This window comes from Poeciliopsis prolifica, unplaced genomic scaffold, assembly GCF_027474105.1.
Source record: "Poeciliopsis prolifica strain line A6 unplaced genomic scaffold, Auburn_PproV2 SCAFFOLD001, whole genome shotgun sequence".
NCBI lineage: Eukaryota > Metazoa > Chordata > Actinopteri > Cyprinodontiformes > Poeciliidae > Poeciliopsis > Poeciliopsis prolifica.
The window spans coordinates 4,116,124-4,129,921 of record NW_026562376.1 but is presented as its reverse complement, the minus strand read 5'-3'; the positions used below and the strand labels follow the sequence as shown (position 1 = coordinate 4,129,921).

Here is a 13,798-nt window from a genome sequence, read left to right as displayed (position 1 = left end):
AGATATCCATTAATGTATTCATTTATTTAAATTTCTTTGGCTTTCCCTTAAAAAATACTATATTTCAATTTGACTTCTGCTTATTAATTAATTTAATTATGTATTTATTTATTTATTTATGTATTTATGTATGTATTTATTTATTTATTTATTTATTTAATTATGTATTTATTTATTTCTCTGTAGTCTCTTCTCTTTATCCATGTCTCTCTGTAATCCCTAGACGTTTACCTCGTTATGTTGTATTGTTTTCCACCAACTAAATATCATTTTCTTGCAGGTCTCTGAGTTTTTTGTTTTTTTTTTCATTTATTGGCTCTCTGATGAATATTAAAAAAAGATCAGGAGCATTTTGAAAGATATTAATAAAAATCACGAATGAAGAAGTTATAATAATAATAATAATAATAATAATAATAATAATAATAATAATAATAATAATAATAATAATAATAATAATAATAATAATAATAATAATAATAATAATGATCAAAAAGAGCTGGAACAATATATTTTAACAGCCAAATTCTTGCTAGAAGTGATTTTAGAAATCCATTAAAGATTATAAAACACCAGAGGTCAAAAACAATCACTGTTTTTATAGTTTTCAACGTTATGGCGTCGAGATAACCGGCGTCATAAATAAGTAAGGCGGTGAAATTTCCTACGCTCGCGAACGCAACACTCTGTTTTTCTTTCGTCGCTATAGCAACAGAAGTCCTGGAAACGCAGGGAAACTCGGCGGCCCAGAATCTGAAATTTGATAACAACGTTTTTGTTTTTATCGGCGGCAGCAGCAGCAACACGCGGTCAGGCCGACATGCCACTGCACGTGACCGACTTCACGTGGACCCAGACGGACTCCACGGTCCACATCAGCGTCCCCTTAAAGGGAGCGACGGCGGCTGGAGTGGACATCGTGTCGACCGAGGAATACCTAAAGGTGAAAGGTCAGGGGCTCATACTACTACTGCTAGTAGTAATAGTACTAGTACTACTAGTAGTACTACAACTACTACTACTAATAGTGATAATAGTAAATACATAAATAATGATAATAATAACAGTATTGGTATATTTTTGGATAATAACAGAGATTTACTGGAAACAAACAGATTGTAATCGTGGAGACCAAAATGTGTAGGGAGAAAAGTTAGCAAAAGAATAAGCTATGTATATATTAATAATATTAATAACAATACGTTTTTTGGTGTATAATAAACTTAATTTAATTGAGTTTATTGATATTACGGAGCCGCCTAGGAATCCCAGTAGCCCCCTAATTATTAATCAATAATTAATTGTTAGTTAATTATTAATTAATTAATATTTCAGCTATACTTGAATATGTCATGTATGATGCTCTACTCGCTCAGTAACTTCACTGAATGAAGAACAAGCTTGTTTTGACCAACAATTCACCAGAAGCTGCAGTTTTTGTTAACATTTCAGAAGTTTTTATATTGAAAGAAATTGATGTGGAAAATTCTGCTTTTCCTGATTTTGTCATTTTCTAATCATGTTACATCAATTATTTTCATTTTGGTCCTTAGTAACGCTAAAATTTCCACATAAATAAAAAAAATTTCATCTGTCCTATGATGTAATTTTTAATTATTAAATGATTGATGTTTAATTTTCACTCTCTTCTGAGTAATTTCTTAGATGGGACATAAATGCATGGAAAACGTTTATGTATTATACAGAAAAAGAGTTTTTAAACTTTGTGGCTCGTTCTCTTTAAAACACCTAATCATGGTTATTTCACAAGACACTTTAAGTTATATTTTGCTGTTCAGAAGTTTAAATCATCTCTTAAATCTAACATTTACAGAAAAATGCATTTAGAAATGCGCTTAGAAATTCAAGACATATTTTACTAAAAGATTAAATATTAGTGGTGAGGAGATTAAATGTTCTGCCGAAGGAAACATCTTTCAAATTTAATAAAATTAAAATTTTCTTCTGGCTTTTTGTTGAAATGTTTGATGAGTTTGATAAATGAAAACATGGCAGCATGTTTCCTCCATCCTCAGGTCCATTTTCCTCCCTTCCTGTTTGAGGCCTTCCTGTTCGAACCCGTCGATGATGACCGAAGTTCGGCGAAAGTCGGAAACGGCGTCGCTGTTTTCACTTTACCAAAAAAGACTCACAAAGTCTGGGAGCATCTGATGATAACCACAGGTCAGATTTTTCCAAATTATTCCTAAACTGGGATAAAAGATCTGAATTGAATGCATTTTATTCACCAGCAGAGGTGTAAATAAATAAAGTTTATTATGTGTTTTTAGATGATAAAGAAACAAAGAAGGCGATCAGAGAGAGAGCTTTACTGACACAGGAGCAGAAACTTTCTGCAGAGTTGAAACAAAAAGCTGAGAAACGGCAAGCAGAGAAGAAATATGCTCTGGAGACGATGATGAAGGTAAAAAAAACACATTTAGAGCATCAAAAACATCAGGAATTGTGTTGATTTACAGTAAACTTGCACTTAAAAAGAGAATGCAGCTCAAACTAAAAAAAGACTTAACTGGTCACAAGTAATTAAATTTAATTTATTAAATTTACATTTGTTTATCTTGATAACTTAATAAATTACCTTGGATAAGCTTGATTCACTGTGAGGAATTAATTTTTTTAAGTTGGAGCTGCGTTCTCTTTTTTACAGTGTGATGTTTAGTGACTTAAAATGACTTTAAATCAGCTGGAAAAGGAGGAAAGAGACAGAATCCAGCAGATGAAGGACGCAGAGCGAGAGAAAACGACGGCAGAGCTGGCAGCGTGGCAGCTGAGGCAGAAACAGGAAGCAGAGAAACAGAACCAGAACCGTCAGATCCAACAGAACCCAAAGACACCTGGAGACAGACAAACAGATATCAGGAAGAACAAACAAGGTGAGACTTTTCCTGCTGATTAAACGCCTCCTCCTGATCCATAAAGTCAGATTCAATGAAAACCTTCCTGCTTGTAGTTCACAGCGATGCAGAGAAGAAGAAGAAGATCCGAGCCCAGCTGCCTCCTCCCAGAACCTGCGGAAACATTCCAGTTACGTTCACGCCTCGAGTTTTCCCGACAGCGCTCCGAGAGTCCCGGGTTCCCGAAGAGGAAGAGGTGAGTCTGTGATTTCACTGGAAAACTGAGGGAATCCAAACATTCCTGCTACATTTTCAACAAAATGTTGTTAGTTTCCCACTTTGTGATGTTCCCACTTATAACAGGCCAGCAGTGAAACGTCTTTCACTGGAAAAATACAACATATCGCCAAGTATGTTTAGTTTAGTTTGTAATGCAAATATCTTAGTACACTTGAAGTAAGTCAAACTAATTTACAAGTAACTTTTCAGCAAGATATAGAGGCCTGTTTTAAGTCATTAATTCCTTAATCTTTATAATAAAAGAAAAGCTTTCCTCGATCTCTGCCTCAGCTTTTAGGAGCTTTAACCTTTTGTGATTGTCTGGAGTTAAAAAGTGATGAGGTTTTGCTTCTAAACAGTGGCTGAAGAAGCAGGCGGAGGCGAGGCGAGCGATGAGTGCGGAGCTGGAGGAGCTGGAGGACCTGACGGAGGAGGAGAGGAACCCCGACTGGCTGAAGCAGAAGGGCGAGTGAGTAGAAACCTTACAAATGAGCTCAAACATTGTCATTCCATTAAATAAGAAGTGCAATTAAGATCACGTGAATGAGTTTGTTCACATGATAAGTCATTAGAAAACATCTTCCTCCTGGCACTTCCTGTTGTCTTTTTCATCATTTCCAGCAGTAGTAACTGCCGGTTTTTGACCACATGACTTTTGATGCAAAAAAGTGTTTCCATTGCAGTTTTGCAAAACATGCTGATTTTGATACAACCAAAGAAATGAACACATGCTGGTGCAAAAACATAAGTTTTTTTTTTTTGTTCCCTCTAAACAAATTCATTTTAATTTTGCACAAGCATACGGTCAATGAAAACGCAGCTGGTGAAATCAGATCAGATCCGGTAAACGAACTCTCTCCTCTTCAGCAAGTGTTTCTCGAACGGAGACTACGTGGGGGCGGTGAACGCGTACACTCTGGGGATCCGCCTCAACAGGAAGCTGCCTGCTCTCTACTCAAACAGGGCGGCGTGTCACCTGAAGCTCAGGAATCTGCACAAAGCCGTCGAGGACTCCTCCAAGGTCGGTCTGACGATGAGCGTGACGGGGATTTTTACACCTCCACGTAGGGCTGGACAGCAAATCAGTAACAGCGCTGATCCCCATCGGCACGTGATCAATATTAATAGCTAATACATGTGATGGAAAATTCAATACTTTAACTGAACTTTGACCCAGAACTGCACATCATTCTGATTGATGTAGGCAAAGAAAAAACTTTCAACAGCTAAACTCAGTCAACTGACTCACTGACTCTTTGGTTACCTAGCAACTCACTGACTCTTTGGTTACCTAGCAACCCACTGACTCTTTGGTTACCTAGCAACAGCTTGTTGAGAACTTGTGCATCAGTTCAAGGTTTCCCCACCGGGCATCTTAACTGCTTAAAAATGAAAAATAAAACAATGACATGGAGAGAAAACTGTGGATGAAACAGGAAATGTCGCTTTGCCAGTAATTCCAATATTTAAAACAAGAAACAAATCAGTAATTTTTGATATGAACCGTTCATATAGTGATGCGTTTTTCAGCCTTCAGTCCCAGGTTGATCTTTTCACATTTTGGTGTTAGAAGTATTTTATTTTTGTAAACTTTTATGGCTTCAGATGCCAACTTTAACCCTGAGTTGTGTCTGCAGGCTCTGGACCTGTTGACCCCGGCCGTTTCTGCCAACGCTGCAGCCAGAGTCCGAGCCAGAGTTCGCCGAGGATCCGCATTCTGCCAGCTGGAGCTCTTCGCTGAAGGTCTGCTGTTTCCGTCAGGGTTTGAACTCCTTCAGTGCCTTACAAAAGTATTCACGCCCCATTTCCTGTGCATTTGAGCCACATTACGCTGCAAAAACACAGAATCTTACCAAGTATTTTTTTTGTCCTGTTTCCAGTGCAAATATCTCAGTACTCTTGAAATAAGACAAAACTAACTTACAAGTAACTTTTCATCAAGATAAGGAGCTTGTTTTAAGTAAATAATTCCTTAATATTAATGAGAAACTTCTACTTCCACTGGCAGATTATATTGATCAATATTTTCAGCAATTTTGCACCACTTTGGGTTGGTTTATCGTATGAAATCTAAATGAAAGACACATTTTAAGCTGTATCAATAGATTTGATGTGAATATCATTTGAGGACAGAATGCTGTTTCTCTTTTCTTACTGGCGTTGCAGAAAACAGGTGATCAGCTGATCAATTTGTTGTTTTCAGGACTACAAGACTATGAAGCAGCTCTGAAGATCGAGCCCCACAACGAGGCTCTGCAGAGGGACGCCCAGATAATCCGAGACGTAATCCAAGGTTCTGCTGGACCAAATGGGACGCAGTGAGACACAAAGACACGAGACAACCTCACCTGGAACAGAGAGACACAAAGTATATATAGATTAACTAACGCTTTAAAACAACTGGATCAGTTTTGTTCTCGACTAAAATTATTTCATTTGTTGTTTATTTAAAGACTTCAGTGACAGAATAAACTTTTTAATTATCATTATTTGTACCTTATTGAAGGATGTTTGATGTTTAGTCAGTTTATTTTATTTATTTCAACATTAAAGTAAAAATATTTAAGAATTCAGAAAAAACTGATTAAGTTGGTAGGAATAAAAATATTTCTTATGTCCAAAACTTTGTGTTTGTGTTCGGTTCTTAGCTCAGAAATATGCAACCTTTAAAATCCAAACAGTCCTTTTTGCCCTCAGTTCAGCTAAATAAAAACTTGTTTAGAGCCACAAATGTTTCCTTACATTTCAAAGAAATGATATTCATCATTGTTGATGAATATCTTATGTATCACCATACTGCAGATCCCTGGTTTAGCGCAATGAGTGAGTTTGTTTCTGGTCCTGGTGCGCCCTCATGTGGCGAACATCATCAATTACATCCTCGGGCAAAACATCTGGATCAAACTGCTCAGTGAAACTACATCATCATTTTGGACATTTTTGTTTCTGCACAACCTTCTTCTACTCTGATACTTCAGTTTGGACTTTGACTATGCCATTGCATCACTGTGGTTGTTTTCTGTGTGTCTGTTGCTGTGTTTTAGTATCATTGTCTCAGATCATCTTATCTGCAAAACATAAATCATCAGGCCTCCTTCTCCTAAATGCTGATGAGGTTTTGGTTCTAACATGATACGTTTGGTTTTCAGCCGCTGGTCATCCGTTAGCAGAACTGTTGATAGAAAAACAAAGATGGCGGCTGTTTAAAGAACATGAAGCAAAAAAAGCAAATATGAATTTGAGGTCAGTGGTGGGTTAATGCACTAAACGAAGTGACGTTTTAACAGACGGTTCTTATGAATATCTTTATTAACGTGGAAGTGTTTAACATTTTATTGCTGCTTCTTTTATTTCTCTATTTATCCACATATTTCTGTTATATTTTACCAGCATGTCTAAGTGTAAAACACTTTATCCTGTCTGTATTTGATACAGCTGATGCAAAAGTAATTATAAATTGAATGTTTATTAAACATATTATGAAAAATGTAACCCTTTATGAAAATTTATCACTTATTGATCGATAAGATCAATCAACTTTATATTAACTCATTAATGGATAACTTGCATCTAATTAGCAAAAACCAATGTGACTGCACCTGAATACACCAATAAACACACAAAGGACAGTTTTTCAAATTTATTTTAACAAAAATATGAAAAAATGCAGAACATTTTGCAACCTTAAGTTTGAAACTTTCCAATCTACAAATATTAAATCTAGAGCAGCACAGTGAGCTTCAATTAGCTGCCAATAAACGGATCTGTACAGGAACACGATGAGTAAATACAGATATATACACAGCAGATTCAGGCACGTTGGAGCTTCTGACGTCACTCCTCCTTATGAAACCGTGATTTCTTCACCGTCGGACTCTGACTGTTTGCTCAGGTCTGACGGAGAGGAGGGGCTCTGGTGGTGAAGATGATGATGATGGTGGTGGTGGGGCTCCTGGCTGTCGGCTGCAGTTCGGGTCAGCCGCTTGCAGAAGGTGCTGCCCACGTCGGTCAGGTCCGGATGGGGGTTGGTTTTGGTGGGGAGGGTCTGCTGGCGGCAGCCGCCCGTCGAAAGCAACTCGCGCTCCTTGGAGTTCCTCCACTTCATCCTGCGGTTCTGAAACCAGATCTTCACCTGCGAAGAGCGCAAACAGAGCGTTGATTAGAGAGGAAGCCATCTTTAATTTCTACACATTATTTCATAAAAGGTGCTGCTGAAAAAAAGTATTGATTAATGAGACTTTGGGTTGTTTGCTGACCATCCATCTGGGGAAATATTTAATGTGGACACAAGGTTGGCTAATTAACCCCAAAGTGAAAGAGATAAAGAGCAGAAAAATGACCAAAAACCTACAAGGATGGATGGATAAAAAGATGGATGGTTGGTTGGATGACTGGATAAACAGATGGATGGATTTCTTGCCTTTCAGGTATGTTTCTTTAGAGAATCGTCTGACAAGAATCACAAAGTTTTAACCAGAAAATGGTGATAAATTTTCCTTTGTAGTTAAAACGACTGAATTACAAACTTTAACTGATTAATTTTAATATTTTAAACAATTAACTTATATTAGAACTGAAAAAACTTTAAAATTTTCAGAATTATTAGGTTTTCCATCCCATAAATATGTCAAAATCTACAAAAAAAGAAAAAAGAAAAGAAAGAAAAAGCCCTGCATTACATAGATGGTCCAGTAGAGGGCAGCAAACCTGCACTTCGCCCTCACTGGCAGATTATTCATCACTTCCTGAACTGGTCCCAGTCATACCTGTGAGTCCTTCAGTCCCAGTTTTCCAGCCAGTTTCTTCCTGTCTGGTTTGCTGATGTACTTCTGTTTCTGGAAGGTTCTCTCCAGCGCCTTCCTCTGGAGGTCCGAGAACACGGCCCGCCGCAGCATGCCCCTCCTGGGCTTCCCCCGGGGGGCCAGAGGCCAAGAAAACGTTCCTGGGACTGGAACCACAGAGGAAGAGGAGGAGGAGGAGGAGCAGGCTGCAGGAACAGAGAACAAGATCCCTTATCAAAGGAATATGCACTCACCTATGAAATATGTTATTTTGCCAATATATTTTCCAATATGTTGTAAATATATAAAATTGTATATTATACAATTTTATAATATATATTCATATATTACATGGATATTATATATTCATGTAATATATTGCAATATATGCTAATAATTGTCACTTTCCATATATTACAATATATTAAACATGACTATATAATGTATGTTTATATAACCCAAAATATATGTAATTTGATATTTATGAATATCCACCATGATGTGTTCAGATTCAACATATGTTTATTCAAGTAAAAGTAAAAAGTAGCAACCCAAGAAGAGTAATAAAATATTTGTTAAAACCTCTACTCAAGTATTGATAACTGATCAAATTATCAATCTTTTAATCTATAAAAATTCATCAGAGGAACTAAAATGTAAAGTTAAGTAGAAATTTTGTTATTTTTAAGACCAGCATGACAATAATTCATAAAACAAAAAATATCAAAATCAGACAAAAAACAAAAAAAAAAGTCTCCAAATCAGTTTCTCTCAATAAAAACTTTTTAAACTTTGACAAATAGTTCAGGTGTGTGTGTGATTCTGTTGATTTTTTGTTTAAAACATGTTTGTTTCTCAAATTTTACTCAATTAACAATAGAAATACATCATATATTGACTGAAGTAAAAGTAAAAATGACAGCGTATAAAAACCCTCATAATAGTATTTTTTTCATTAAGTTACTCCAGTAAATGAGTAAATATTACGACTCCACTCTGTGAGAAACAGAGATGCAGATTCAGCGTGAGGTCTTGTGAACTTTGTCGCGTGATTCTCCTCCACGTTTGTCGGCGCTGTGAGCCTCTTCTTGTCCCCGTAATGAGCACACAGGCTCCCCGATGCTCCTCATAATATCCCCGTTCTGCTTCAAATCTGACGCTTGAAGAGCCCAATTTGTCCGGCGCTGGAAACACAGCCGATGCTAATGAGACGGGCCCTCCAAAGAGCGGCTCACAAGGCCTCTAATGAAGCATGAAGAGGGGGGAGTGCAGGTTGTATAGGCTGCAAATGCACAGAGAAGGCTGATTGTGTTGTAATGAATTGAGTGGAAAAGGCCGTCGACAGGCCGGTATATTACAGGCACATTAAAGGCAGAGCTGTCAGAGAGTTATGCGAGTTTCATCACGTTAGCAGCAAATAAATCAGAGAAAATGTCAGAAGAAACTTTTTGATTCCTTTAAATTATTATTTTTCATCTTTTCCCAGACACTCTGCACTGATGCATTGGAAATCAATTGATTGATTCAAATTGATATAAATGGAAGATAATTAGGCCTGTTCCGCTGTACATCATTACTCTACCCTAACCCATTAAAACAGAAGTGGTGTTAGAACAGGATATGCTAAAAAGAAAGTTATGCTAGCACATTTATATAAAAACGGAAGTGAAGCTGAAACATAATTGATGCTAAAATAAAAGACGTGCTTCAATGAAAAATATGATAAAACTGAATTTATTCTAAAACAGAAGAAATGCTAAAGTGGAAGTTAAGCTAGCACATTTATATAAAAACATAATTGATGCTAAAATAGCAGATATGCTACAATGAAAAATATGCTAAAACTGAATTTATTCTAAAGTAGAAATGATGCTAAAACAGCAGACATGCTAAAGCAGAATTGATTTTCAAACAGAATTTATGCTAAAAATAACTAATGCTAAAAGAGACGCTATGCTGAAATGGAAGCTATGCTAGCAATTTTACAGCACATTCCATTTTAAGTTATTAGCTTTGATTTGGCATGTCATAAATCAAATTGAGTTGAATAAAAGTGAACTTTTATGCCATTGCATATTCCAAATAAAATGTAGCAGTTTGTGTTTGGTTGATTATTATTTTTAATTCTTCATGGCATTAAATCTTATGCTGTTGGAAAACTTGTTTATCCTTCCTGAATGTTGCTACAGTTGTAGGTAAAATGCATTTGTGGGTTGACTAATTTGAATCTAAACTATTTGAAAGAAAACTCAGCCTGAGAAACTGAGATACTTGTGTTCAAAATGCGGCCCGGGGGCCATCTGTGGCACTTGGAGTGATTTATTCTGGACCCCAACTGCAATTAAAGAATGATACAAATTCATTTTTAAAACTTTTTGTTTTTAATAGGTAAAATTACGGGAGACAACATTTTATAGGTGTATTTCTTCAAATGGCAATAACTCAGCGAAGGAAGTACAAACATTTCACTTGGAGCTCTAAAATAAGATTATGTCCATATTTAGGCAGAAATTATTCAGATGAGAAATCGTAAGTAATCGTAGTAAAGATAGCTGAACTTGAATTTTAGACTTAATTCGCTGGAATCCCAGAGCTGTTCTTGCGCTTGTATGTAAAAGTGTGTGCGTGTGTGTGTGTGTGTGTGTGTGTGTGTGTGTGTGTGTGTGGTGTGTGTGTGTGTGTGTGTGTGTGTGTGTGTGTGTGTGTGTGTGTGTGTGTGTGCATGCGTGCGTGCGTGTGTGTGTGTGTGGCTCTGCCTCCGATTGGTCACGGAGCCGGATGCTTTGTGGGCCGGCAGAGGAGGTTTGGTGGGAAAACGGCGGAGATCCTGAGCTGGGAAGATACCCGCCTCACATTTAGAGGCATGACAAACGCCACTGATTTGTTCAGAGCGGAACAAACTGGACTAATTTGTAGATTAGGAGAACTGGTGCTAATGTCAGCAGTCAGTGTTGTGGCTAAAGAGGCGTTCAGACCCAACAAGCCGATTCAGATCCACGAATTCCCAACAGGCAGATCCATCCATCCATCCATCCATCCATCCATCCATCCATCCATCCATCCATCCCATCCATCCATCCATCCATCCATCCATCCATCATCCATCCATCCATCCATCCATCATCCATCCATCCATCAGCTGGTGAAAATCTTGTGTATTTTGATCAGGGGAAAGAAACTGAAGAGATGAGGGGCTAAGAAACGTTATTTGGCAAAACCATTTATGTAGCTTCCTTTCATTCAGAAAGTTACATGAATGTATAAATATTTCCATACATTTGCTTAAAAAGAAATATTAACTGCAAACATATTGGTGTTTCACATGCAGACCAGAGATATTAATCCTACCGCAAACCTCTTTAGTCTGTCTGAAGTTTCACTTTAAAATTTGTGCAAAGCTTAAAATCTTTCAAATTTCCTTAATATAGTGGAACAAATTTACTTTGCAGCTGAAAATTAAATCATTTGAGCTTCAAAATTCCCCAAAAACTTTAAATAAATGCAGAAAAACTGCAGACCTGATAAAACTCATCTTTCATTTTACTGTAGCTTATTAATTTGATTTTAACATAAATTAAATTGCAGTTTCACATCATCAATGTGTCTTTTTACAGGATGAGGCCTTCAGGCGGCAAAATGTTTACATAGCATAAGACTGATCACAAATAACTGAGGCATCGTAAAAGTGCACAAAATGGTTAAATATTCTTTAAGGTTTACTTTACAAATTTACCTGAAGTTTTTATTTCAACCTTATGAATGTGAAGCTATTCTTGATTTATTTTGCTTTATGTTTTCAGGGAGAAATTATCTGAAATAAACAACATGCATGAAAATTTGTCCTCTAAATGTTTAAAGTTGAGGAAAGATAATTAACAGAATAGAGTTTAAAAGTCCTTTATTCTGTGCTTTGCACTAATCTCAAGTAAGACTCAAGTAAGAGAAAAAAAGAAGTATATTTTGGTATTTTAAGGACCAAAATTACATCAATTCATACAAGGAACTAAAAATAAGAAACTCAAATATTTCTGAATCAGTTTCTTTCCATATAAAACTTATAAAACCTTAACATAGCCTGCAGGTGCATATCTTTGGATTTTTGGTTAAAACATGTTAATTTTTCTTTTACTGAGTAAAGAATCCAGAAATACTCAAGAGTAAGAGTAAAAATACTTCATGACAAAATTACTCAGGTAAAAGTAAAGCATGGTAAAAAAGTACATTATCAATAAAAAGTTACTCAGGTAAATATAATTGAGTAAATGTTTCGCAGAGTTGCACCCAACCCTGCAAAAACTCTGATGATACATCAAATAATAATAGTTTTATTTGTTTGTTTACCAGAATTTTGAGGAAGAAACTCATAAGAAATAAACTCAGATTCAACGTAGAAATGTGAGAACAGATTAGTTTAATAAACCGGATGTCCTACCTGAGAGGTACGAGGCTCTGATGAGAGGATGAAGGTTTCCGTCAAAGAACGGCAGCGACTTCGACTGAAGACTCTGAACTGAGGAGGAAGAAGAGTCTCACTCCATCACATGAAAATGATTAAAATCATCCAATCAGCATCTGGATCCACTTTCTGCCCACTGTTTGATCCAATTTGGCATTTTGAAAAACAGATTTTGATATAAATGTATATAAACTCAGAAAATAGGCATCTTGAATATAAAATCTATGCCAAACATTGAAAAAACAAGAAATACATCTTATTATTGCATATTTTGAAGACATTTTAAAGATTTTCCTCTTAATTTGTTGCAAAACTGGTATATTATTTAATTAATAATAAGCAGTAGTTATATAATTCCTCCTGAAATGATTTTAAAAAACATATTTTGTTTGCAAGCCACTGAGTTTATGTGAAATGTTAATGTTGTTTTATATAAAAACATTAGAAATCTCTTTATAGATTTTATTAAATAAATATTTGTGTTTGTTTCATCACAACAGGTCTTAAATCTCAACGAGACGGTTTCTATTAATAAAGATAAATAAATAAATTCATAAACTTTATTGATTCCAAAAGGAAATAAATTTGCTTTTGTAATTAATATTTAATTAATACTTAATTATTTTAAATATTGTCATATATATGCACACATCTATAAATTTTGATTAATTTTCATTAATTTTATTTAAAAAGTTAAAAACATTTATTTCAAATTTAAAACTTTTAAAAATAACAAAAACGAATTTAAGTCGATTTTTCTTATCAAACAAATAAAAATATAATAATTAAGTTTCTAATAACTAAAAGTTATTAGTAATTTCCCTAGAGATCAATATTATTGCAGTTTATGTTGATTATTAGTTGCTCAGCCAATAGGAACTCACCGCTCCGTGTGGACGGGGCCAGGATGGTACTGACGCCGAACTTCAGGTATCCCGAGTCCGACCCGGTTCGGTTGGGTGGTTCCGGGCCAGCAGAAGCTCCCAGCCCCGGGCCGAGCTGGATGAGCTCCCCGGGGCTCCCGGAGGAGAAGGCGCGGTGGATGCAGCCGACAGGCTGGCCGAGCCGCAGCAGGTCCTCCACCAGGAAGCCGGAGGGCAGCGAACGGCCGAGCGGCGCGGAGAGAGCCGCGGGAGGACGCAGGAAGCCCGGGTAGAGAGGCGGCGGCAGCGCGCTGCACGGGAACATCATGGTGCTCCAAACTGGGGCAAATAAAAAAACTGCTGCTCTGGTCTCTGGAGCTGCTGTAACTGGTTTTATACTGGAGTTACTCCCACACACCAGTACGCGTCAGAAGGTCCACCCTTACTCCCATTAAGAGCTGGAAGTTTTAGACCAGTTCAGAGCTGAGGTCCCTGAAGGTCCGGATGAGGGAACTGCAGGGAAGATGCAGATTAAGAAAGCAGGAGCACATTTTCTGGCAAGTA

At 36.7% G+C, this 13,798-nt stretch overlaps 2 protein-coding genes across 3 annotated transcripts; one reads left to right on the top strand and one right to left on the bottom strand.

Annotated features, from left to right (window-relative positions):
• Positions 1 to 718: 718 nt before the first annotated feature.
• Positions 719 to 6,515, top strand: dnaaf4 (dynein axonemal assembly factor 4). Of its 2 annotated transcripts, XM_055035335.1 has the most exons (10): positions 719 to 943; positions 2,037 to 2,184; positions 2,292 to 2,425; positions 2,705 to 2,894; positions 2,972 to 3,111; positions 3,494 to 3,603; positions 4,002 to 4,155; positions 4,772 to 4,877; positions 5,338 to 5,502; positions 5,937 to 6,515. In XM_055035335.1, exons 1-9 carry the CDS (start codon positions 821 to 823, stop codon positions 5,454 to 5,456), a joined length of 1,224 nt encoding a protein of 407 aa, XP_054891310.1. In that variant the 5' UTR covers positions 719 to 820; the 3' UTR covers positions 5,457 to 5,502; positions 5,937 to 6,515. The 2 variants fall into 2 exon arrangements, with proteins under 2 accessions (XP_054891310.1, XP_054891301.1); XM_055035326.1 differs by lacking the exon at positions 5,937 to 6,515 and having other exon boundaries at positions 5,338 to 5,674.
• Positions 6,516 to 6,817: 302 nt separating this feature from the next.
• On the bottom strand, positions 6,818 to 13,582 carry LOC129364377 (homeobox protein DBX1-B-like). Its single transcript, XM_055036959.1, has 4 exons — positions 13,256 to 13,582; positions 12,348 to 12,425; positions 7,901 to 8,121; positions 6,818 to 7,266 (listed from the first exon to the last, which is right to left on the bottom strand). Exons 1-4 carry the CDS (start codon positions 13,560 to 13,562, stop codon positions 6,979 to 6,981), a joined length of 894 nt encoding a protein of 297 aa, XP_054892934.1. The 5' UTR covers positions 13,563 to 13,582; the 3' UTR covers positions 6,818 to 6,978.
• Between the last annotated feature and the right edge of the window lie 216 nt (positions 13,583 to 13,798).